Source organism: Motacilla alba, chromosome 2, assembly GCF_015832195.1.
Source record: "Motacilla alba alba isolate MOTALB_02 chromosome 2, Motacilla_alba_V1.0_pri, whole genome shotgun sequence".
NCBI classification, from domain to species: Eukaryota; Metazoa; Chordata; class Aves; order Passeriformes; family Motacillidae; genus Motacilla; species Motacilla alba.
Window position 1 is genome coordinate 68,455,549 of NC_052017.1, and position 27,820 is coordinate 68,483,368.

Genomic DNA, 27,820 nt, shown 5'->3' on the forward strand with positions numbered 1-27,820 from the left:
TTGAGTGTCAGGATAACATGTATCAATTTCATCCTGAAAGTGCAAACAAGTTCACAGCAGAGTCAGTAGTCACTTTTTCCTCGTCTTCCTCTCTTCTCTGATAAGCCACATTCAATTTTTTTAATGCATCTGGTATTGGGCATGAACCTATTGTGCAGGGCAACATGAAGCAGTCACTGCTGCAGAAAAGCAAGACTTATCTTACTGGATTTGGGTCAAAGAAGTGGACAAAAATGTTTTTAAGTCCTGTAAAGTTGCTTTTCATTCAGTAGATAGTTTATGGCATGCCACCAACTTTAGGCTTAGGAATAACTTTTATTTCTGTAAATGATGGAGGTAGATCGGGAAACTGATGCTCACATGGCAAAATGAAAATAATGAAAAAGCCACTAAGACAATCTGTATTTAGTATTTCTGGAGCCCTTAAAAGAAGAATGCCAGCAGTAAAGTGCTGCTCTTGGGTTTTCACTTCCACACTATAAAACATCCCATCTCAGGACAGGAAAGTTGTTTAGATATATGATTCTTTGGCTATTATGAGGTTGAAAAAAACTTGGTTCTGTATCTCGCTGTATCTTTTACCTGGAATATAAATGTTAGAGAAGTCTTCAACCTTTCCTACAAACTTAAAATACAGTTTCTACCTCATGCCTGAAATGTCCCCAAAGAGACTGCCTGGTCCTTTTTAATGCTGGTTAACCTTTGTTCTAATATTACCCCAATGAACTACACTTTAGTAGGTAAACAGTCCCTCTATGGCAAAACACAGTCAGCTTCCACCATTAAAATTTGGCATCTTTCAACCATGGCCTCAAAAGGTATCTAGTGAAGTACAGTATACAAGGAATGAATGGGTGATTTCAAAGCACAAAAATCACCTGAGCAGTTTTTTAATAAAGATGGGTTAGGCTACAGCAGAAGCATAAGGAAACAACACCTCTGCGGAAGAACCTTCCCCCTGCCTTCATTCAGCAGATAAACACAGTGAAAAACAGAAAAGTTAAGGGACTTGCCCATAGCAGCAGCAACTGAAATCAACACCAGAAGCCGTAAATCTGGTTATAGTACTACAATTGACAACAACACTCCTTCCTACGGTATGCATATTGTGACTGCTTAATGTCCTCCTACTCAACTTCAAACACGTATTTATAGAAGCAAATAAGAAGAACTAAAAAAGTCTGTGGAGCATTCCCTTAGATAACATACACAAAGGAACTGTCCCTCCCACAGGCCTTTTCTGCTTTCGCAGATTGTATTTAAGTCACACCTACAACACGCTTGCTGTGTTTTAGGCATTACTCATTACTGTTTATTTCCAGAAAGCGTCTCACTAATTTATCTGAATTTGGTTTCAAGTCATTGGTTGTTTGCATGTAGGCAATATCCTAAATTAGTTGCTTTTCAGTTCAATTTCTCATTATAACATGTAAGTAACCTATTTATTCAGCTACAGACCAATTCCAAGGTAGTGTGCCTACTAAGTTATGAAGCATTTTGATGTGAACTGAACTTGTGACCTCAAGTATGACTTTTTACTTCAGTAAACCATTCAAAGAGGTAACCATTCAAACAATTAACAAAAAAAATTAGTGTCCCATATTTTCATATTTTAATAAAACTACAGACACTATGCACACACAGATAAAGTCCAAAGTAATTTAAATTTTGGAGAATGTAGAAATCACTTTCATTACACATGCAAAAGAAAGAAAAAATTCAGCAATGGAAGTGCCTACAAGACACCAAGTATACCCACCAACGATGTCAAACCTTCATTGTCAACAACCCAGTCCTCCTTTTCAGCTAATCTCTTTATATCTGTAGGACAGAGTAATAGGGGAAACATGGGATGGGGGGGTGTGGAGAGAAGGTATAAATTTTAATTATTAAAAACTCCTTGAACTTGAAAAGAAACCACAGCAGACACTGGAACTGCAATGACTAGGCATACAAGCAAATAGCACTACAAGCTTCAAAGCCTTCAGTACTCTCAAATGACTAAGAATGGAACTCACACATGGCGTGCTGCTGACACCCCACAGAGAAGCACATCTATGATACATGGCAGGACTTGCATGAAGCACATCGTTTACTGGAAAGCTTAGAATTAAAGGAATATTGCAAAGGCTTTGGGTTTGTTTTTGTTTTGTAAATTTTTAATCACAATATAAAATACTTCAACTAAGAATCCAAGTCTCTAGCCTATTATGCTCTAGCTCTTAATTAAAAAGGAAAGAAAAACTGCCTAGCATTTTAGCAAAGACAGAAAGGACAGCATACAACTCATATTTAGAACTGTAAAAGAGGCACAGGGTGCCCACTCAGGGTCAAGGATCCATTGTGCTAGATTTTCTTCAAAAGTACATGAACGCATATGCAAAAAGCAGTCTCTCCCACTATCCAGAAGGTGTTAAATTATACAGGCTTATTATATAACTATTTATTGAGATGTGAATCCAAAACTTATGCACTATAAAAACATAATTCTTCTATGGATGGCATGCATCGTGCATCATCACTGTGTTTTGGGCTTAACTGAAGTGTAAACAGAGCAAAGATGACCTGTGTGCAGTTTGCAGGGCTTTGACATACAGTTTTCCCACACAGAAATTGCTTATCAGAAGTGCCTGCATATCATGAAACTCCCTTTTAAATGAATAAAATTTTCAGTGAATTACCATCTCTTCTAAAAATCCAAGAAAAGAGGATAACTAATGCATGCTAAAAGTTATCTTCAAAATCTTAGTGCTTTCTGTAGCTAAATTAAGAAGCTTAGTTATAGTGTCATACTCTGCAACTCTCACAGAAGTATAGGCTCAATGAGGATAAAAGGCATTAAGGGATTGTGTAGAATAATGACTCTGTTCGCTTTCCTACTTAATTCAATTGATATTCTTCTAAGGGTTTAGATCGCACTGGTCAGCCTTTACATGTTTTTGTGGCTGCTCAGTTTTGCATTCTGTTCTTAGCTAATACAAATATAAAACCCACCAAAATTTCTTGCTCATATTTCACTGCTCATCAGATTCCAGTCAAATACATTCATGTAAACTCCCTGTCTAGTCTGGCATTCACATAATTTGTCTTTCATGACCTTTATGACCAGCGACCACATACAGGAGGGAAAGAACACAGACTGCCTCTCAGGGCCAGTGTGTGTACATGGTGTTTATCATAAGACAACAAAAAAAATCTCCTGTGCGTGGGCAGGTTTATCGTATTTGAAAAGCTAAAGTGCTCTAATGAATATTTTAACTACATCTGAATGCTTTTACCAACTTACAACATGCAGCAAGACGTGAGACTGAAGTTTGTATCAGCACTTTACTCATATTTCACAGTTATTAGCGAGGTGAAATTCAAGTCTAGGAGGAGCCTTTTTGACTTACACATTGCAGATATAGCTACTTCTGAGATACATTTACATAGCTCCATAAGAATATCTATTACCTGTACTTTCACTCGTTCCCCAATAATAAGTTTTTTCAAGGGCCCAATTAACCTGGTCATGTGCAGAAAAAAAATCCCCACTATCTTAAATATATTCCAGAAGTACAATTTTCTTTAGTAGGCAAAGAAGAAAAAAAAGGGGCCCACAGATAAGGCGTGCAATGCAACAGTACAGAATGAGAGTTATGACACAAGCAGGAATCTTTCCTCCTGCTTGATGCTACAGCCAACACACAGAACTGCTTCACTGATAGGGGTGGAAGCAGTGGCTGAGGAAGGCTGCTGCTATGGCTAAAGAGAGCTATATTATCCAGCCAATAACACCTAGCAGCATCCCTAGGGATCTGCTTTCTTTTGATTCAAGAAAGAAAAGAATGAACTGCTTGTATTAAAAACTAAAGTGCAGACTACCATAAGAGTTTTTCCCACATGGAATGCGTGCCCAGCAGTCAGAACATGCGGAGCAGAAACTCTGCATGCGAACAAAGAACTGGGCTATTGCCTTGGTGCAATAAGTAGGTAAAACCAGTAAAGCAACAGATTTTTTCATCATCGGTCACATACTGGAGCTCTCTGCACTGTGCTGGAGAAGCTAGGTAGGTAGCTCAGACATTGGATAAACTGAGGACTGTCAAGAAAACTGTTGAGAGCTAAATACTTCCTTCCTTTGAAACAGCAGGACATCTGAGGACTCCCTCACAGTTCCTGGACAGAAGAATAAGTCAGTCCAGTAAGGTCATCCTCATGTCACAATTAAAAAGAAAAAAATCTCTTACACCATTAAGAAAAAACAACTGAACTCAATTGTGCTAAGGGCTGAAAAGCAAAAAAGACTTTCTCATACTTTATGTGAAATCTGAAATAGTGATAAATGCTTTACAGAGTTTTAAGGAGATAAGACAATGTATAAACTTCTTACCCCAGCTCACTTGATATTAATGCAGAAAAAAAAAGTTAATTGTGAAATGGGTTTTAATAAAGCAAGAGCCAAGAATGCAATTCATATCAATATTGTAACAAATAAACCATAGATAACTAATGATTTGTTGTCACCAAAAGTTTAAAACTTGCTTGATATAGCCACCCATGCTTGGTATACTTAAGCCTAGAGTAAAACTCTTAGCCTACATAGAATCATAAGCAAAAGATTAAAAGTGACTAAGTTGTAATATTAAAAAGCCATAATTTTTTTAACATTGTGGCTAAGTAGTCTTTCAGAAAGAAAACCCCATGGCCCTGCTAAAAGAATTAGTAGATCAATCTGCCTCGATTTTAGGAGAGACATTTATTTCTAGGAGATCTACTTAATTGAAATTTAAGTTTCAGAGTTGAATACAAGAGAGCAAGAAGAATGGCCTCTGATGGCATAGAATCATATTAGATTTAGAGAATGTATTACTGGCTTTCACAATCCAGGCATTTATGGCAAAAGTTGTGTACACAGCAGGAAACCCTGGGGATTACAATGTTAGTAAAAAGCCCTGGAAACCACACAACTAACATAAAGGGCTGTGGATTTTTTTTTTTTTTTAATTTTTTTTTTTGTGTCCTTTGGGGTGGGATACTGCTTATTTAATTCTTCATGTTATAGAAAACCTCAAGAAAGAAAATAAATTGTATTTCCAACACGGAAAAGCTGCATCATTAAATAAATCATTTGCATTGCAAAACTATCTCAACCCAAAAGAAACAAGTCTAACCTACTCTACTTATTATTAGACTGAGGGAAGAAAATACTCATTACTTATTTCTGGCAGAAAAATGAAGTATTTGAGTAACCCTTGCGAGAGACTACAGAATCAGATGAGTCCTGAGTCCCCTGCCACTACAACATCTGTAACAAACACAGTTATCTATCAGACCATGGCTTGGCCTAATTAGGGGCACGAAGAATGACAGTGAGCAAGGGGACTTGCAGTCTTCTATTACCTTCAGCTGTGTGTTGTAAGGTCACGATAATGCAACGTACACGAAGGTCCAGAATAAGATCCTGGATGATCTGAAGCATGTCATTGGGTATCTCGAGTGCAGTAAGAGACTCAGAACTAAGCCTAGAAAAGAAATAAAGTTAGGTGGAAGTGTAAATCTGAAGGTTTTTTAAGCTGATATGACTACATTGAATTTTTCAGACATTTTCTGCACATATAAATACAACAGCTCCATTCTCAGTGTATCTTTGAAAATTATTTATCCCATTCTGAGAAGATTATTTATTTAAATAAGAAGATTGCAAATGAAGATTTATTTTTCTCTAAGATTATAAAAATGTCATCACAGCAACATGCCACCTTTTTCTACTGTCTTCTTGCACTTCCCTGCTTCATCTCCTGTTCTATGATCCAAGAAGAGCAGAAGCAACTTGTAGAGCAGAAGCAACTTTTTTCTTTGCTTTGTTTTTAGATGAATGCCTAGGTCAAATACAAGATCCACAACCGGGTTTCTGAGATATTTTTTTACTTGCATGAAAACAGAAACTACGATTAAGCTGCCAGAAATGGTGATATGGCTATGCATCAGATTGCTAAGAATATACATATTCAAGGAGTCAAAACACAGCTACTGCACCATGGGCAGAGTAAATTAATTCACTGTTTTGCTTCCAACCAGGCACAAAACACTGGTACTACAGGTGAGGATGGAGACATGAATTTCTGTTTTTTTCTTCAGAAATAGTAACACAGCAAGTACTTGCAAGAATTAGCATTTCACCTTTCATCTAAAATGCTGCAGCTGCACTCAGACTTAGGGACACAGAGGGATGTTCACTTCTTTTATCCAACTCCTGGATATGTAGGCAAGGACAATTCAAAGGCAGTCACTGCCATCTGCCCTACTGCTAATACTGAGGAAAGTACAGGTAATAGGAAGTGCCAAAGTGGAGGAATAGGAAGGCCCAAAGCAAACAGGTGGAACATTTCCAATCATCCACCTCTAGGCTCCAGTGCCATACCCCTGGTATTGGACACAAACCACCGAACTCCCACCATTAATGAAGCTGCTCTCCTACCAGCACAACCACTGAATTAGTAGACTACAAAAATCTGTACTAACTCAGCCAACCAGGAAACAGAATGTAAATACCCATCTGTGAGAAATATAAGTTACTTTAGACTGCACAGAAGCCCTGTACTTTAGAGTTGATTCCACTGAGCACACAGCTGTCAAATCCCCCATCCTTTTTCTCTTGTAATACACCCTAACAAATACCTTTCATACCTTTATAGTAAGACAAAAATCTTATCAGCAATGGCTCACTTGATTGCATAGCTCTAATTTATTCTCTGGAACCTACTCATACTGGGAAATGCCAGGATGGGGTACAAGAGAAAGACTGTGCTACCACCTGTGTGATACACACAAATATGTATGCATGATATCCGCTGTGTGAGACATACAAAGGAGCAGAAAAATTAAGATCACACAGATGTAACAGCAACTCCTTGTTATCTAATGCTGTGAGTTCTGTCACTCTTAAATACAAGCAGAAAACAGTACATAATTTGTGAGATGACAGGAAAGAGCAAAATTCTATCATGTGCTTCCCAATGACTTCTAGTTATGAACTGTGCAAATAATGCTTAAGCTATTACATAACTTTGCAACAAATAAAGGTCCTAGGCAATGTGTAGACTCCTCTTGGGAACAGCCCACCTTCATCACTAGTGAGTCACAAGAATTTTGTCAGACTGTCAAAGTGTGGGGGCCTGAAAATTAACCTACTTGCAGAACTTGCACAATCTCCTGACCTGGTCACCACTGATCAGTACTCTATGATGACATGTTCCATTCTTCTTCTCCAAATGCCCCTTTTATTCTCTACATTTGATCACTTTGCAGTAAAGTCTAGCCCACTTTGCTCAAGTGCCATCACAAAGAAAACAAGGTGGGGAAAGGAGTAGGAGGGAGAGAGGATTTCCCAGCTCTCAGTTCAGTTGTTCATTACAAGGGTAGTGCCCGGAAAGCAAAAGCAGATTCTCTGAAAGAGGGTCTTCATGTAGTCTGTAGCCTCAGCCTGAATCTTATCCCAGATGGCAGGATAAAAGCTAACCTTCAGAGAACCACTGCTTACATTTCCAAGCCAGTATTACAGATGTGCAAGTTCTAAAGTCTAGAATTTTATAATTTGAGTGAAACTCATGGCTTGCTTCTCATAATAGGGTAACACTGCTGTTCCTTTCTATTTTTTCATCAAGTCATTTCCTTCTTAAATTGAAGGCATCCCATAAAACTCAGCCAGAATAACAAACTTCACATGGAAATATTTTTCTATGTGGTTAGAGTACAGATAATTTAAGTGACAACAGAATGACAGAAAGTGTCAAACAGAATTGACAACAGGTGTGTATCACCCCCTCTGCACTAAGAATATCTATACACGATTATACCCCTTTCTTTTCTTCATCTGTGCTTTGCCTGTTACCTGCTTTGAAAACCCAAGATAAAAAGTACAGTATCATACCCAGGTATTACTCAAAAGGAGTAGTTACTTTTCAAAAGGTAATGACAATTCTTGTAGACCCCACCAAAAAATGCAAGCAAATTTTGTATATTAGTGAGTAATTTTGCAATTAATGAAATGTACGTCATTAATTTTATAAAAAAAATATAAGCTGAATGACATTATAAGCAGAAATATGACCTTTCATTAAACAACTGTAATAGTAAATTGTAATCTAAGAATAACTACAGTGAAAAATATGATATTTTTACCTATTTCGGCAAAGATAGGAAGAAGTGTAGCAAATGCAGCAAATAAGTGCTTTATACCCTAAAGAATTAAAACATGTTTAATTTACTGAGTGCCTATGCTCTACGCTGTGCCAGGCAAATATTTTGTTCAAACTTTTTCAGATGATATTATGGGAAAAAAAAGAATATATTATTATGTAATAGGACTATACTATGAGACATTGATAATTACACTTGCACATAAAATCCTGAATCTGACATAAGCAATTTTTCTTGCAATCCTATTTTTGAAAATGTTAACATTCTCAAAATTCAGGGTATTTAACACAATGAACAAAACATTTTGTCTTAAAGCACACATATTCCAAGAAGTGAAAGATTTTATGGGTCCAGAGATGCATTTACCTTACAGTCTGGATAACATGTGTTAGCCACTGGCCAGAAAGTTCAGACTTCATCTCCCAGCCACCATACTGTCTTAATTCTCCTTCTCTGAGGCTGAATGGAAGCAAGGCTCCACGTATAAGTTTTACCAGAGAGTGCATCACTTCCTGAATCATTTTCTGCATCAGAAGGAAGAAAAATCAAGGAAAAATCACTTCCAAGATACTTAAGCAGCCATGTACTTGCTATATACAACAGCTAGAAATGTTAGATTTGCAGGGGCTCCATATGGTAGAAAAGTGAGGAAAAGGAGGTATGAGGGTACACAAATTATTTAGGAAATCTTATTTTTCAAGGTGACACTAAAATATCTCGCCATGAGGAACAAATGAAAGAAATTAGTGTTCTCCCCCATCACATCTCCCCCAACTACTTACCTTGAAATCATTTTGTCTTTGCCTAGCATTTTTCTTCGATCTTTCCATTTGGCCAGATTTTTCAGCAGTCTTGTGAAAATGAGAAAATTGAAAAGTGTAAGTATCTTATAACCACTGTTAAAATAATTCTGAAAAAGGGGGTTTCAAAGTGAAGAAGTGAAAACCGATGAGTTTATGATGTAATTATAAAAACGAACTGAGGGCATTTCACTAAGCAAAGACTACAAACACTTCAATAAACTCAACTTACTGTAGATAAGTACCCTTACGTTTAACTCTGAGGAAAAATGTGTGCTTAAGACAATGTCAGAGACAAGCGTAAGAGTAGCTCAAGCAGTAAAAACTTCCTGAGGTTAAAGTTTTCTCACTGCAGTGTTACAGACATCTAAAACATACATAGTCAATTTGTGCATCAAGTTTTCATGAAGAAGCTGTATTTTTTTAGCATGGAAGCTGACCAGGGAAAGACATCAATGTGAAGAGGGAGTCAAATTTTGGAAGGAAGGCAATTTGGAAATGCATGATGTGAGGGGGAGGGTTGCAGGGTTTTTGTTTGGTTTAGGAACAGTATTTTGTTATAATGCTCTTTAAATAATTCAACTAATTGTAAAAGAGACTGCAAAATAAGCAGCACCTTTATTGTCACTTCTTTGAGAACAGAGGAACATGAGTACACTTTGCATGAGACAGTTACAGTTGAAGAAAAACATGATTTGACTAATAGTCTTCCTGTTTGTAGTTCTACCCTTCTGTGAAGAGCATTGAGATCTGAGATCTCAGTAGAGTAAATTACATTGAAAAAGTTATTTCAAATCCTAGGTGAAGTGCAGACGACGAATTTCATACTTAAAAAATCTCCTATTTTATGTTTGTACAGCAACATCTACTGGACAAGAAGTGCAATAACATGACAGAAGTGTCCTCAAAGACAATCAGTTTACTTTCAAATTATTAATTTCAAATGCTGTGTTTTTCAAAATCCTTCTTATCCTTTCAAAATCCTTAGTTAAAGCATTTAAGATTTTTTAAAATAAAATAAATAATTCGAAGTGAAAAAAATTAGAGAAAAATCCAACTGCTTAACAGTTTTGGAAAATACATAGCTATAAAACTCTTGTATGTTAAACCTCTGAATTATACCATTTCAGACAAGGAGAACAACCTTCAAATTATTGCTGCATTTAACTCCCACTTCTCTCTTCTAAAGCATTAATAAAGAAAATAAGTTGTATTCCTTGAAACTTCAGCTAGCAACTTTAAATTCACACTGGTTTACAGCTGGATTAAACAGAGCAATTCATAGATCCTTGATACAATTGGTTTTTTTCAGTGGTTTTGCTGAAGACCAATCTTAAACCTTTCCTGCACAGACAGACCAAAACTATCTTGTGGTAAGATCAACGGTTACATTTGTGACTTCACCTAGAGTGATTCAAAGAACTCAACTTTTCAAACTGTTGAAATACCACACACATCTTAACTGACAATATTTTAAGGCATACAACTAATCTTTCAGAGCTAAAAAGAACCCCCTCCCTGCCAAAACCCTACAAACTGAACAACATAAAATACATCTTGAAATGCATATGTGGAGATTTTCTTTCTAGATTTTTTAAATGTCTTGAAGACTTAAATAAGCTAACTTAAATAACCCTATATACAATTTTTAATAGGATGTTTCTTAAAAAAATGTAACAATTCCCTTGCTTCCTGAATGTCCTTGATATGTACCTTGATATGTACATGGTAAAATAATTTTCTTCATGGACAATTAAAATTTGTACTGTTTCTGACAGCAAAACACAAACTTTCAGTCTTGGATGCACTGTGATGACAGATATTCTTAGGTGCTCTAGAAGTCTTCCAGCTTATGCCACCCCCTTCTCTCACTCATCCTCAATTGACTGTGTCATGCAGAGCACACAGGAGGAATGGATTCCCTCCTATCTCCCCAAGAACCTGGGGGCTTCTGTAAGGACCAAAGGAGTGGAAGAAATCAAATGCACGGGGATTAATTTCTCAGAAGTTCAGAATTAGGCCCAAACACAGAAGAGCATATGTACCTTACAGACTAACAACAAAACGACCTCTCCTGCTTTTTTAATACATTGAAACAATGTTTTGTTCAGGCAAGACAGAAGATCACTACATTTTCCACTTGCAGTCATGTTCATAAGCAGGATTTCTTAACCTTGATTATAGTTCAAGTCTTTGTTTCTCTAGAAACTGCTTTCTATTTCACCGTACACAGAAAAAAAAATCACAGTAAACTGAACAGGTGAATTTGTAAAGTTTAATTTTCAACAATACTGGTGTCAAAAAGAAAGGTTGTAATTTCCATTATGAAATAAATTATTTTTGTGAAAGTCAACAGTACTAGGGTTTATTCTTGGTTTTACTTCCTTCTCTGAACATTAGATGTAAATGTCATATCTTTCTTTTGATTTTTACCATGTAAAATGAGGATCACACATAGCATCTATATCACTGAAGCTATAATGCTCTGTACATTGCATTCAACATGTAAAGGGCTATAGTATCATCATATGAAAACAGTATATTAATTTGTAAACAGTAGCAATAGACAGATAAATTATTTGGAAAATAAGAACAGGAGCTTCCAAATGTTCTTTTTCAAAGGCTTTTGTTTTTCCTAGTAAAGCTGCAAAGAATAGTAGGGAGATGTGATGACTTCAGAATTTAAACACAGCAGAACATAGTATATCACAATTTAATTAATTTATCAAAAATTAATTTTGAGAGGTATCCTTTGAAAATCTGTTAAGAATGTGCATATAAAACCAGCATGTGTCATAAATCATCACTTTTGCTTTTCCCCTTCTTCTAGCATTATCGGGATGATTTGGAAAAATCAGAACATCTGAGCAAGAAGGAGTACTAGCACAGGTGGTTGCAGCTGACTAACCTTCCAGACTAGACTCCCTGTAATGTGTCTGTGAATTCTGCTCAGTGCCTTGGTTATTTTGCAACTCTGGTCTTGAACCTAACCTCATTCCAAATACTTAAAACTCAAGAAATGAGTACTCCTTTTCCAAAGAAAGGAAGCAGTATTTTTTCTGTATGACTCTGCCTTTTACATATCTCTACCCTTCATGCAATGTGTTAATTCTTCAGATCACCAGTGAAGGGCCAGCTATGAGTAAGAGGTGAAAGTACTCAGATATTATTGAGTCCAGCAACTGGAACACAGCCACAGCCACACACACAATCCCCACTGTCAGAATTTAAAAGTAAATCCACTGTATGCTTACGTTCTTTTAAAAAGAAAAATCTCTTACTAAAATAAGTTGTTACGTCTATCGGTAAAATATAATACTTCAAATATAATTATTACAGACCTTTGTTACTTATAAGTCCTTTATATAGAAGAATCCATACCTCACTGAATAAACTTCCATTCACATAGGAAACCCAGAGCTTCCAGAAGTTGGGCAGCTGACTTACAACAAGTTTTGTCAACTTTTCAACAAATACAACTTGCTGAGGAGCTTTGTATCGCCAAGCTAAAAGGGGGAGAGGGGATGGAAAAAGCAACATTAACATTTTAAAAAATAACAAGAATGTACTACTAGCTTGCTGCTGCACTGTATTACACAAGTGACTAGACAGTATATATAAAACCTTCTGGGTAAAAATAAAAAAAATTAAAGCCTAGTCCAAATAAGTGTACACAATCTGTACACATACAAACTCTTTCTTCTCCTCTTGTATGCTTACAAGGTGCCAGCACTAAGACAGTATGTACAGAATAGTTCCCCTTGTGGGCATATCTAAGGCAATCCACCTAAAAATCCATTCAGTCTTCTGTCTTCAAACCACTTTAAAATGTAAGGTAACGTGAAAGTAACCAAGACATTAGAAAAGTTTCAAATGAAATCTTGGCAACAGATGACTTTTTTCAGTTTCCTCTGCAATGGGTGAAAGGGGGTAAAGAGAAAGCTGAACAGAGGCAGATGTAGTCATTAACACAGAAAATAAAGGAAGCCTTGTGAAATACTCCTCCATAATCATTTATGTTCTCTGTTGAAACCTTCATGATTACAGTGGTTTAACAAAAGAGGGTATCAGCACAACAGTGGTAAGAGATTTGTATTTCAATTCAGGAACTACAGTCTGCTTTGGAACACTTGGACAAAGAAATCATATATTTTTTGAAAAACCCCAAAACAAATCACCAAAGCCCCTAAAACACTTTAAAATGACATGTTTGTTGATGTGGTGGTTTTTTATGTATAAACTCAGGTCTTGTACAAATTATACATTTAAGAATATGGTATCAGCCTATGTAACACTGTGGAAATGCAGAAAAATATTGCATGAAATAGTACTTTTTATATCTACTTTGCTACAGAATGTTGCCTACACACAACAGGAATTTATGAGTTAGGCAAAAATAGCTGGCCAATAGAACATTACATACTAGTAGGCTTCACCAGAGCCTCACTATTTTATTGTGTTGGTAGACAGTCTTGAATCTCCTTGAAGGACAGCATGCCTTCAGCAGCTTCCATTTGTTGAGGTGTGGATCACGTATTGCTCCACTTCTTTACTGGAGAATAGAACATCTGCCCTACCCATTTCTTCTCACGGCCAAAAAGTTTAGGCATTTTGAATTAGTATTTGAAAATAAAATCATAATGGAAGCCAAATATTAGGAAAGAGGGTCTGATATAACTCAAGTGCAACTATGCTGAGAGTGATATATGTGTTTAGGAGGCATGAAAATGTCAAAGCTCTACTAGAAAAGCTCGTAGTGTGGACACAGATAAGATACTTTCACGTGCTTGGCTTATGACTGCCAGAGAACTGGTCTAAACTCAGTGGCAGAAAAACTTTCATTAACAAGCTGTGACTATGTCAGGAAGCTGTGCCAACAGAGCTATAGCAGCAGAGGCTCTGGAACTTCTACAAACCCCAGCTTCTAATGAAAAAAATTCAGTTTCTTTGAGAAGCCACTTCATCTTTTCCAAAAGCTCCAGTACCAATCCAAGGTTATAACCAGGGATGTCTGTTGGTAACTGGAAACATACTGGCAAGATTTACTTCATCTATGAAATTTTTTTCCCTTTGAGGAAGCATATTTCAGGCTTAGTCCCAAGCCTGCAGAGATCAGGTACCTCTTTGAATAAGCTACTGCACATCATATCAAAAGGTTATGGGCATAAATTCAGGATATTTATTACTAGAGAAAGCTCCAATCTGTATTTTATTCCATTGATTTTATTATAATCTCTGCTATACCATTCTAAAGAGGAAACTAGAGCTACTGTTTGTTTACATATTCTCATGAACATATGCTCAAGCAAGAGCTGAATGTTACTTGAACACTGCAGTTCTGAATTCATAGTATTTTCTTTAATCAATATCTTGGACAATCACTGTCAAACATATTGGAGAAAAAAACCAAAACCAATGCACCAAGTCACAAAAAAAGCCCAGAGATGCCATTCCTTAAATTTACCAAAAACTAAAAAGATCCACAAACAAACTGAAGACAGAACACATCACAGAACATTTGGAATGGCAGTTCTTGCACAGGCATCCTAAATTGTAGGTTTGCTTTGTCTCTCCACTCAGAGAAGAACAAGGATGGCAGAGTTATCAGCGGTCATGTGCACGTAAGCACCAAGGAACTCAACTCAGAGACACCTATTATTGGGATGGATTATTCAAGTGCTCCAATTCTCCACTTTTCCTTTGAATCTTGGTTTAAATTGGTGTCTACAGGATATGCAAAACTTACTGAAATTTCACCTTTTTCAGTTTGTAAAAGGTAACAGATCCATAACTAAGACTTTAAAAGCAAAATAACTGAAGTGGAATTGTCAGCCATATATGCAATTAAGTCCCTGCTCAAGCAAAAGGATTCAAACAACTTAAAAATAAACTGGATTTGGGGTTGGGCTTGCTACATTAAGTATGGTATTCAAATTGTTAGAGGATGGCATTCAAAAACAACCAGCAATTTAGTGTTTTGCTTTGTTACACTTATTAATCACCTCCATGCAAGGTTTTAGGCTGAGAAATGACAAGGGTAAGAGTAAGACGGCTATTTCAGTAAGTAATGATCTGTTCTGTGAAAAGCATGGTTTCTGTCTCCTGTGGTGTCACCACTGAAAGATTCCTGAGAAGAAGTTGTTTGGACAAGGGTATTGATGACATAACACAGAAGGCCTCAACTGGTTGTGGATAGACAGACTGCTTGAGCTTAGTCAAACATTTTGTTTCCCTTTTTGGGTTTAAAGAATCAGACAGCCAGATATGTGAAGTCACAGAAGGTGCATTTGCAAGGAGAACCATCTTAGCAAACACACACAAAAGGTACAACAAGCAAAATGTAGTAGGCAGTAGGTGGCCATGCATGCAAGAGGAAAGATCTGGTCTTGTAGAAAAAAAAAATACTTTTACTACGTTAACTACATTCTAAGAGGCAAACTTTGAACTTGAATTTGAATTTTATGAACTGCTCTTTGCTTACAGAAAACATGGAGGACTTCTTCAGTAAGCAACAATGGTATATAAAAAGAAAGAATTGTATTTTGTAACAATCCAAAACAAACACACAGTATGTGGGTTGTTGTTTGGGCTTTTTGACTACACCACACAGTGGACAGTGGGGCCTGCAGCTCTTTTTTTTCAAGTAGAACAGATGCCTACCATCATCACGGCCAGACTGAAAGCTGCTGCCCCTTTTCAGTGAAGCAGTTTGACTGAGATGGCCGATGGGTGATGGACGCACATCACTGTCCAGGTCCAGCATGGGACTGTGGAGCAATGCATTGCCTGGGGAGAGGGGAAAAAACCCAAAAGTTAGAATAATTTTGCACATCAGTTGACATGAAAGTGCATGCTGCATGTGGAATTCTAATTTAATTCAGTGATACAAATGTTATCGTACAAAAACGTTCTTAATCTTGCTTTATTTAGAATCTTTGTTCATCTGTACCAATGCTATTCAATACCACCACTACTGACTCCTGTAGCAAAGTCAAAACCACAAGTATCATGGGGAAAATGCCATTCTTTAGACTGTATCTTTCTCTGTTTATAATTAATGCCCTACAATTAACAAGTAAATTACCAAGTTGCTTGAAAGCCATGGATAAAAATGTATTTATGCCATTAGTGACATCGCCCATGCTTTTTTTTCTGGTGTTTGTCCTAAACACACTTTTCACAAAAGTTTCTTTTGTGTCTAGCTGAAGCAGTTAAAGGCAGAGTGTTCAATTATTACTTAGCTGTTTTGCCTCTACGAAGTTCAGGTAGAGAGAATCCATCCAATAAGGAATCAGATGAACTAATGGCACATTTCCTTTGTAAATGTCCTTATTTATACATAACTACAAACCCACAAAATATTTTCCAGTGTATCAAACAATTATTTTTTACTTTGGCTGCCTGTCCACATGTAGGTCACTATTCACAAGTCTAAGAGAGGATCTAATCTGATGGAGGTAGATACTTGGAGTCTAACATGCATTTTGAAAAACAACCATATAGGAAGAATAAGAGGACTATAATAATTTTTAATGTACTGTGACACTACTAATAAGTTTTTAAAAGTCTAAATTGCTGCTTTATGCATTTCACCTTATAGAGACATTTCTGAAAGTAGTCATCAAAAACTACTTCACCATTGCTCAACTGAGCTGTAACAAGTAAACTTAAATCAATCAAAATTCCCAGAACTATAGAATATCCCAGGTTGGAAAGGATCTCAGAAGACCATTTAGTCCAACATTTCATGGGAAAGGGAGCCAGGGTGAGATTATCTAGCACTCTGTCTGGTTCAGTGTTGAAAACCTCCAGTGATTGCAGCTTTACAATGTCACTGGGGAGCTTACTTCAGTGATTGATTGTTCTCGATACAAAAAAATATTTTCTTATACTGAGATGAAACCGTCCCTGGCAATTAATCCTAAATTTTGTAGTGAGAGTCCCAGCATTTGAGCTTATACTGTTGCTCTTTTCTATTGATACCTACATTCACTTAAAATAACAAGAAGGTCACAGAGGACGACCACCAGCTGTAACACTGAAACACTCAGATTCAGGAGTAACACAAAGCAAAAACTATTCAAAGCACATTTATGTGGGTGTCAGAACAGCATGGCAGAAAAGATACACCTAATCCTTTTACTTCAACAGTTGGGACTTCAAGAGCAATATAAAGTACTGTGAAACTTATCACAAACTTCCAATAGGTGACAGTATTGGGTTTTAGTTCATTTTGAAAGAAGTTCTTTCTCTTATAATTCTTTTAAGGCTTTTAAAGAAATTTCCTATGGCCTTTCACGGCAGCATTATCATTACCAAAATAACCGTCAGTTGTTCCACTCATCATCTTAGTGTTCATAGTATAAGACACATAAGTAAATAGATCCAATTTGCTACATCGTTCACAATTGTGATTGGCACACTGTATTAACTGACTCAGTGAACTCAGCCTTCCTGTCTTCAGGCTGTGCTATGATTCCGTTCACTGTATAACTCCTACACCACTTATTAAGCACAACTCATCTTTATGAAAGCTTTAAAACTGATGAGTTTTCAGAAACACAGAATCTGCTGCAGTGATTTAAGTGTATTATCCACTGTCACCACAGAGAAGATCTACAGTCTGTATATTTTGTTCAAGAGTTTGAACAAGAATTTGTGGAAAGATTTTTCCTTTTGAAAGAACTAAAAATGCACAATAACGAGAAAGCAAAAAACCAAAGCTCTGCAGTAATCGGCATCCAGGAAAACAACCAAGCCATCTCACAGAATTAAGTAAAACCAAACCAAATTCCTCTTCAGATTAAAAAAAAGAATCATTATCTTACAGAAATTCTACTCTGAATAAAAAGAAAATTGTAGAAGACTGAGAAAATTTAAGTGTCTCACATAATTCCTGGGATTTCAGGAACATTTGAGTGAGAGTGAACAAATTTCCATTTTATTTGGAAAAAAAAAGAAAGTATGTCAAGAAGGCTAAGTAAAAATTGTCTCAGGCATTACTACTTAAAACATATTTTATTAAAAAATAAAAAAAAACACTGTCAAGAGTGTAGCAGCGTTATTTTCACGAAAAATACAACAAAAAAAATTTCGTCTGATCTCTCTGCATAGAATTTAAGTTCTCAGATTTCAGACAGCGTGTTAATATAAGGAATGTCTTGCAAACAGATGGTCTCTAAATACGACAGTACCAATCAAACCTCAGAATTAAGAAAAACAGACACTTACCAAAACACCTTAATGTGAATTAGCTCAATTAAAACCACTTGCTTGAGGTAACTGTATTGCTGCTGATGCACTAAGCCTACGCAGCCCAAATGGTTTATATATTCACCATGTAACAGAAAACATGTAAAGAATACTCTCTTGTTATACCAGAAAAACCACATCATCAGTTTGCTGGCGTACCAGGAAAAGAAAGTTTAACATGAACTAATTTCTTAATTGGTTGTCTAGCATTACCAGCAAGTATAACACAGCAGCAGGGAACTACAACTGCACATATACCCTCAGGACTAATAAACATCTGGACTACATTAGCAAAGCTCATCTTGCTCTCACCCTACCAGAAGATAGCGCATGAAGACTGCACACTAACACATAAATCTTGTAAAAAACAGTGAGAGCTAACTCACAAACAATTTTTCTTCTACCCCAACTTGTTCCTTCTCTGGAGCCAGCAGCTTAAATTTAGCAGCATAAAGCAATACAATGAATTAATAGTAGTATGGACTGCAGACAATAATATTTATAAACCCAAATAAACTAACCAAATACTAATTTACTGCCCACTCAGTATTTGATTTGTGTACTATTTTTACATTCCTAGATCCTGAATGCAGGACAGCAACAATTCAAAGTTTTGAGAAATTAACTTTTACTGTGCTAACAGATTTCAAGAAATATAAACAACATGAAAAAATATTCCCGGCAGATCTTTACTTTTAAAAAATACACTGCATCTTTGAAACTACGAAAGTACTTTTTTCCAAAATACAGCATCTACATAAAGCATTATCTGTGAGAGACTCCAGTGCCAAGTGTATATTTAACCAAGGAAACGCAGGAAAAAAAAGTACTACAAGTCTCTTCTACCCAGCAGTAATGACAAAACAGAAGTATTATTAATGGCTTATTACATTTACAACTATATAATCATGAGAAGATCAAATATGAAGTTTTAAGGATCTCAGTACTGCTTTAATTTTATTTTTGAAAGGATTTTAGTGGGTTCCAACTTTTTGTGCACAGATATTTTGAACGTGCACATTCAGAGGCTATGTGAAATAAAAATATTTCAGTGGTTTTGTTCACTCCTCTTCTGTTCTAGTGCAGAAAGATCTCGCCAAGATAAGAATCTAAAGAACACAGTAAAAGTACAGTTCTTCTTGATATTATTTCTCTAACTTTCTGTAAACCAAAAGCCACCTGCACTGACCCCTAAATGCAGGTTCATCATAATATAGGGTACTTCTGTTCCTACAGTACCAAACAAACAGTACAGTACAGTACAAATCTCGACCCCACTTTTTGGATTGTTACCTGCAAGCTCTTGGCAAGCAGTGCGTTACAACCTCCATTAAAAAGACAACTGACATGAAATTTGCCTAAACTAAATTTTTCCATGATATGCAAACCAGTCAATGATTTAAAATTTTAAAAGCTTCTTTACCTTCATATTCCTAAACTATTTACCAAACTGAGTGTAAAAATTGATCTGCAATATCCATTGTTCCACAACTGCCTGGGTTTTTTCCCCACTCTGACGTCTGGTAGGCAGAGGCTTCTTGAAGGAGTCACACATCTCTTGCCTCCCTCGATAATCCAGCCTCAGCAATTCACTCTGCAATTCTGCCAGCCCAGTGCACCAATTACATGACTTCCAGTAAAGATTTTTACAAAAGCTACTGGTGATCAGGGGATCACCAGTAATACTAAATTTATACTGTGCCAGTACTTCCTTCAGGGACAAAGAAAATTGTTAACAAGTGACCAACCGTAGATTAAGTAATTTTTCAGTGAGATTTTCCATGTTAAGTCAAATGTCAGTCATTACACAGACTTGCTCATATACAACACGTACCATGTACATACAACACATACATGATGTATATGAGCAAGATTAATTAAAAAAAAAAAAAAGACCCTACAAGATGTGCAACCAGGTGAATACAGCTACTGTGTTTTCCCACCCGTTATGTATCTTGCAGTGAATTTTCTCACAGGCTACAATAGCGAGGGAAGGCTGATCTACAGCCTCCTGACTCTCTGAAGGGCGGCAGACTTCCTCACCAGCCTTAAACACCTTTGAACACTTTTTCCTGTGCACAGCAGGCCCTTGTCCTGTGCTGCAGCCTGACCACCCACTGTTGCTTGTTGACCAAACACACAGTGCCTGGAGCCTGCACCGACACAACTAGGATAAGATTCCTTTCAAGGACACCGAAGTGAGAATTTCCATTTGTCTAGGCAAGAAATTAGGCAAGCAAGAGAAATTACTGAAAAATTAACCTGCTCACCAGATGAACAACTGCCTTTTATTCTTTTTCTTAAGTACTTTTTCTTTCTCACCTCACATTTTATGGTGATCAAGAAGAAAACAGATTGTTTTCCTGTAAAAGAGATGAGCATGGAAGGTGAAAATTGATAGAAAAAATGTTTTGGGGAGATATTAAAAAATTAATGCTTTTTTAAATCTTAAGGCCAGTCTTCATTACTGTAAATGAGTTTATAATGAAACCATTTTTCAGTTGATTACAAAAACAGTAACTGGGCCTATTCTAGTGGTGTTCTAAGTATTTCACAGCCTAAGGATTTCTTCATTGTCAGCCCTTCAGACCGAAAAATTCAGATACAAGAGCCAACCACTCAAGTTCAGCAGATAAATAAAGATTACTTCATTTTACTAGCTCCAGCAGACATTAAGATCATCAGCACTTTTGGAAAAACTCACTTCTTCTCCTGAGAAAGTACTGAAGACTGGAGCAGACACAAAGGCAAAATTCTGGCCACTGAAGAGTTTCAATCTATCTTCATTCATAATAATCTTTAAAATTTTGGTTTTAAGTTACTTGTGTTGCTTCTTAATCCCAATAGTTACTCTCTTTATAGTACTTCAATATCATTTAAAGTATTACATAAAATAAGAATGCCTCCTTCTGAACATGCTGGATTCTGCTAAAATTTCTAAACTACAGCAAACTTACAAATACAGGTAGTAAAAGAGGAAAATGAATCTGCTATCCATTTTTGTACTGATCAATTTTTATTCTCTCTCACTTATTTTTTTTTTTTAATTAATAACCCATTAAGGGTTTGCTTGACATCTGCTGTCAAAAGAGTATTTCTGCTATGGACAGGGGATGTGGTTTAGACATGAAATAGCTCCCAGCTGCAAGAATTCTTCTTCCAGATGTACAGTAAGCAAAGGCAATGGAAGAGAACCAGCTGCTAGGATAACAAATTGAAAAGGCCCTTTTGACACAAGCCTTGCCGGCCTGTCTGATCTAACAAAGATGGATCATTCATTGCAAGGTGAATAGAATCTCAGTGTGGCACAGAAAAAAAGAGCAACATGGTCTAAGCATCCATTTCTCTCTTTCACACCAAGTACAGCTGCTGTTACTCTGGCACAGAAAAACCCTGCAGAATTTTTTACAGTATCTGGAGAGCGGAGCATCATACTCAGTGCTGCAAAAATTATAGTTTTTTTCAGCAATAAGAACTAAAAAACAAAGATAATAATAATAAAAAAACCCAAAAAACACAGTGGCTCTACTACAATACTCCTGTTGGAGAGCTGGCTCCACATTGCAAACATTAATAAGTTGTGTATTATATATTTTGCAAACCAAACGGCAGCAGAAACGTCACACTACAACCATGTTAGTGTTTCCATTTACAGCTTTAGTTTCTAATCAGGTTAGCTATTAACAGGTAGCTTATTTTCAATAACATTACATAAAATCTCAAAGATTTGCATCACAGATGAGTGATTTAGGTCACTCAAAGAATCACCATCAGAGGTATTGGCAAAAGTGGTTTTCACAAGAATTTGTAGGAGTGAGACTTGATAAAGTTTGCAACAACCTGTTAAGAAATTAAAGATTTCTCCGCCAGTTTAATAACTGGATGGCAGTCCATATCCACTTCAGTTCAAAGGACCATGAAACCTACTAATCCACTATTAAAGTCTAAGCAAATAACCACTGGCCACACAGAAAATAGTCTTAACCTCCACAGCTTCTATCCCTTATACTTGCATTAAGAATCCAATTGCCTAACTCCTTTTGGCTATCTGCCCAGTGCCTCAGGAAAATTTTAAACTAAACCTCATTTATTTACATTTATTTTCATGTCATTTTATGTCATTATGTTCTCCATGTTTCCTGCACTCCAACAAATCTGGGAAGCATAAACCATAGTGAAAAACTACAATTATGATTTAATAATAATTTGCCAAGAATAGTTGCAATTTAAAAAGATGCATAATCTTAACTGAAGGAAACCATTTAGTATCCAGGTACCAGATCTGAAAGTCCCTAGATGTCTACAAATCATAAGATCATAGGTCAAAAGCAGCAATTTGGGCTTTAGCCAATACAAAGCATAAAATACCAGCACAATTCAGTTTACCATTCAAATATTTCTTACTAGACATCTAATACATACTCTTTTGAGTGAGTATATGCTCTTCCATGGTAACCTTTATATTCATGGCTTGAAAAAACACTCTTTTTCCATTTTTTCTGTCTCATGCATCTCCTTAACATATCTACACACTAAGTAACAGCAGCAAACTGGTGTTACCTACTTGAAGTCCTCTCAGTGGACAGAACAGTGAGATATGACTAGATAGATAACACTAATTCATCTAGATGCTTCAGGGACACTTCATAACCATAAAAAAAAGTTTCAAAAACAACAAAGGAGCACAACTGCCTATTCCATGAGTAAGGCAGATAGCATTTTAAGTTCTCTATTTAATGTAATAAATCCATATATTTACAAGCACTACTACATAAGCAGAGCTAGAGCTCTGGGCAACTGGGTGCTCTAATGCACATGGGTCCCACATCAAGAGCTGCACCTTTAACGAAAGGATCTGACCATCAGAGAAGCAGGAGAATGCCTTAACACAGGACAGGAGCATGGGAGCTTAATGATTCAGGCATCCCCTGTACCGCCTCACTAAGCCTTTGGCAATGCTGTTTGGTCTCTTTGTCCTGGCTACTTATACTTCAGCACAGGAGGAATTGTGATTTGCTGTTATCTGCAGTTTCACTCACTCCTTAAAACATGTGGGCTTGGAGTCAAGCCGTTTCTCATAACACAAATATCCCATGCCTGCATTTATTTTTGCCTTGTAAATGAGGAAGGTCTGCTATAGCAAGAAACAGATAGGCCAAAGGCAATGATGGGTGAGTAACAACAGCCATATCTTGGCACATAATGAAACATTAATCTACATAATGCAAGATTAATCAGCAAACCAACAGGGTTGTTTAGACTGAGGGGAAACACTGCATCCATCCACATACAGAGTTATTCCTCAAGGGAAATAATACACTCCAAAATGCTGCTGTGAAGTACTTTATACACAGGACTTGAGAGAATTCCCCATCCTACTTGTACCCATAATGAAATAAATAGAAAATGAAATAAATGAAACCAATTGACTAATGATCAGATTATAATAGATGATCAATGTCTATTAAAATCAAAGGGAAGATTCAAATAAACAATTTGTTGTTGGCAGTTGTCAGGTTTTTAAGTCACAATGCCAATTATTTGACAAAGCTTAGCACAGCTCGATATGCTCTTTCTGTTTTTGGAAACAATATTAACACAAGTTGGATTAACTGGAAACAGACAGTATTGGAAACACACAGGATTTCTGCTGACCCCTGAAATAAAAGATGAGAAATAACTCCAAGATCATTACAGTCATGTAAACTTGCCACGGTTTCTTCTTTCAGGTTGCATCAGAGACTGCACTATGATATGAGACTAAATGATACTTTGCACATCTAGGACATAATTCCAATTGCTGAGTATTTCTTACAAAATGGAGTTCATCTCTGGTAATAGACAAGCCCAGAGGTTTTTTAAAAAAAATTCTTGTGATAGTAGTGAAGGATTCACACTTAGATCAAAAATACATACTTAGGTATCAATGTTAAACAAACAGGTATATAAATATATCTTTAATACACAAAAATCTGATAACACATTCCAATAACTTGGCATCTAAATTAGTTCATTCTTGTCCTTCAATTTGGAGACCCTTCAAAGTTATTAACAAGAGCGCAATCATCAGGTGAGGACCCTAGAGAGGATGTAGAAAACTAGACTGACTTCTTGTCAGTATTGGGGATTTTTCCTGACTGCCATTACTATTGTCCTGGATAAGACAAAATCTCTTACAGACAACAGAAGAAGATGCTATTTCTATATAAGAAAATTAAATTATTTCAGTTGTAATGACTAATGGGTCAGCCTTCTTGTTGTATGGAGACAACTGGAACAATTTTGTCCCATATAATACAGCATTGACTTATACTAGTGACAAAATTTGAAGTAAGTTCTTGAATTTGCTTAGGATTGTGTTTTAGCTTGTTTAACAAATAATTAAAGCATAAGCCTTCCCTTCCTGAATACATCATGGCCAGCAAATAAATTCTTTAAGAATATCTGCAGTTTGACAATCATCTGCAAAAATCCTGTCCAGAATATCTAATGGTTTAAAAAACCCCAACCATATCTAGGTAAGAAAAGCAGAGAGTGTCTAATTCCAAACCTATTCAAAGTAGTAAAAGTCATGTGTAATGACTCAGAGCACAGTTCTCCTTTCAAAACTAAAAAAATAGTAGCAAAATACTTTGGCAAAAGCTCAGCTGAAAGGTGAAAAATTTTGCAGAAATGTAAAAATAGATACAATCTGCTACTGAGGCTTAAGTTTACTATGCTGAAAAGTTTTGACTCAATCAGTTTGAACCCACAGATTCAGTTCACAAAAGGACAAAGGTAAGACTAGCCAGAAATAGCTGGTATGCCCAAGGTGGAACTACAATTGCTGTCTACTTGTTCCAGCATTCATAATATGAAAACTGCCATCTGCTAGAAACAATGGAAAATGGAAACCTATACTTTTCATCAGAATACCAGTCTTATGACCCATCTTTTCCTCCAAATGCTCGATAAACAAAAGAGTAAATATTTTTTAGTAGCATGTGTTAAGTGGATAACTTAAATGTTTGAAAATTTATTATCATTTTATCTCAAAAAGGGCCTATGAATTTATGAACATATAAATAACATTTCTAACTTGTTTGAGTTGATTAGACCCCACAGTCTTGCATAACCAAACTGAGCAAATCTCCACATCTTCCCTGTTTGAAAAGCATACACCTATTAAAGTAGATTAAAATGCATGCTGTGCCTCTGATCATAACCAGCACTGTTCTACTTGGCAGTTTTTTCCGTCTCCTACCTGGTGTATGCCAAAATGAAACATCTGTGGAAAGTAAAAATCATGCTCAGCAATTCTCTTTTGTCCTACTAGATACTAAGCGAGAAATTCAGTCAGCTGGGATTGAATCTTGAGTATTTTAAAATCTGTACAAAAAACTATTATCAGTGGATCACCACATAGAAGGCTGGAAAAAAAATTATTGGAATTTGATGAGCTGTTAGCATTTCTTTCATACACGCACAAAATATTACCTATTGATACTTGTATTCACTGGGCATTCAAGTTATTTAACTTCGCTTTTCTGTGAGTCAAACAAAGCTATATCATAATGGCCCCTCAGACATGATGGCTAAGGTAAGCAGTTTTGTTGCAAGAAAAACTCCAAACACGTTGAGATTTTTCAAAACAAATACAGGAATTTTGACACTTTTTCCACTCATTCGCTGGAGCCTGCATATCAAAATTACATAGACTACTAAAACAAAACTTATCAAGCATTAAGTATCCTCATGTCTCTATCTGTCTTGCTAAAAAGCTGGAAAATGGCCATACAAAATTTTTTAAGTGAGAGAAGAGGGAAGCTTAGAATTATTAATCATGACTGTTTTCCAAAGTGAGTTTTGCTCCTGATAATTTAATGTTGTGAGGCTGGTGGCAGTGCCTCATGAGGGCTTTTGACAAGGAAAAAAGATGGGGGGTTGGAAACATTCTAAATTTTGACCAAGATGCCTGGAAAACAGTGTGGCATTCCAGCTAGTTCCACAGCACTTCATGCCGTGTAGTAGAACAACAATGGTCCGTGTACACTTTTAAGCTAAAACTTACTGACACTGCTGTCACAAGTGATGCACCCTGTGAACTCCACACCTCATGTCACAACCTGTGCAACAGAGAGCCTCTGCAGAAAATTTACAGCACATTTCTACAGCAGCTCCAACTCAGTAAAACTGTTGTGGTTTCTCAGAAAAAAATACCTTATTTGGCTTGGGATATGCATGCACTAACACTAAACATGGGAGTTACCTATAAGCCAAGGGATGCTACATTCCAATATGCCTATTCATTTCAGAACTGGCAGCAAACTCTGTAAGACTTCTTAAGAAACAAGGCAGTGCTTCTACTTCCTAATTTGAAAATCCAGTTTTCAGATTTACTACTAGAAATGTCAGGCCAGCAGCCTTCCACCTGCTGGAAAGCTTTTTATATGTAGGCCAATGTGATAGATCTTGTTAATTTGTAGCTAAGTTGCAGCCACACCTGCAAGCAATACCTACACTTTCCTTTGAGGAGCAACGTTGTCAAAGACAGAATATAACTATGCATTCATATTGGTCCTAACAATAACTTTGCTTAAATATTCCCTTTGTCCAGCTCACAGGTCTGTGCAGATTCAGTGCAACCTGAATTTTGAAACTGCACACAAACAAAGAAGAAGAGGATTCCATAATATTATTCACTACATGTCAAGGAATTAGGCACTATTCCACTGTGCCCTAATGTCCTGGCTATCCATACAGTAAGAGAATATCTTGTGACAAAATAATCTTATCAACAGATTCAAAGAACAAACCAAACTTGAATGACCTGAAAGAAATGTTTCAAGAGAACAGTAATCCATGGATAAATGATTGAAATTTAATGCTTTTCCCATGTAAAGAGCTTAAAAGTTATAAATTAATCAAAAAGAAAATTCCAACTGCTGTTTTGTGTTTATAACAGAATAAAGAAAAAAATTAAGTCAGTATTCATCTTTGTAAAAAGCTATCTAAATTGATGGGGAAAACCTTAAATATCCTCTGTCCACTAGAATCAAATAAAAGGCAATGACAAATTCCTAAATGTCAATGCGTATATATAAAGGTAAAATAAAAATGTATCCTTGCCTTTTTGTTCTTTAACATAGCTTTCCTTACAGTTGTGCATGAGCTGCAGAATCCACTGATGTTGAGCACCAATGCACTGCCAAGCTGGGTCCCCAGGCGCATGAAGATCAGAAAGATATCTGTAAAATCCAGTCCAAAAATCACAGTTCTGACTTGACACACTGAAGGCCTCATTAAAACAGACAAAACATGCACTAAGAAATACTTTTGCTTTTTTTACATAATTTTAAATATTCAAGAATAGGTATTAAGATCCACTCCCATCCACTGCAAACAGAAGTTCTGCATTTGCCCTTCTTCAATTAGCGAGGCAAAATTTCACCAAAAAATTTTGTAGATAAAAAACCCTTTAACATCATATTAATATGTATTTCCAGTTGTGTCTCTAGTAAAGTACACAGGAAACCAAACTCTTTATCTGCAAGGTTGCAGTTTAGTGCTTCAGATTTGAGGGAAACCAGTGATGGCATCTCAGGCAC

The 27,820-nt window shown here is 36.4% G+C and overlaps 1 protein-coding gene across 1 annotated transcript in view; it reads right to left on the bottom strand.

The window, feature by feature from the left end:
- The window catches only part of EXOC2 (exocyst complex component 2), a 127,652-nt gene that overhangs the window by 45,160 nt on the left and 54,672 nt on the right, over positions 1-27,820 (bottom strand). The window contains exons 11-17 of the mRNA XM_038161872.1: positions 27,342-27,460; positions 15,642-15,767; positions 12,363-12,487; positions 8,964-9,032; positions 8,548-8,705; positions 5,383-5,504; positions 1,760-1,821 (exon numbers count right to left, since the gene is read on the bottom strand). Coding sequence (XP_038017800.1) covers positions 1,760-1,821; positions 5,383-5,504; positions 8,548-8,705; positions 8,964-9,032; positions 12,363-12,487; positions 15,642-15,767; positions 27,342-27,460 — 781 coding nt within the window. The remainder of the gene's footprint in view (positions 1-1,759; positions 1,822-5,382; positions 5,505-8,547; positions 8,706-8,963; positions 9,033-12,362; positions 12,488-15,641; positions 15,768-27,341; positions 27,461-27,820) is intronic.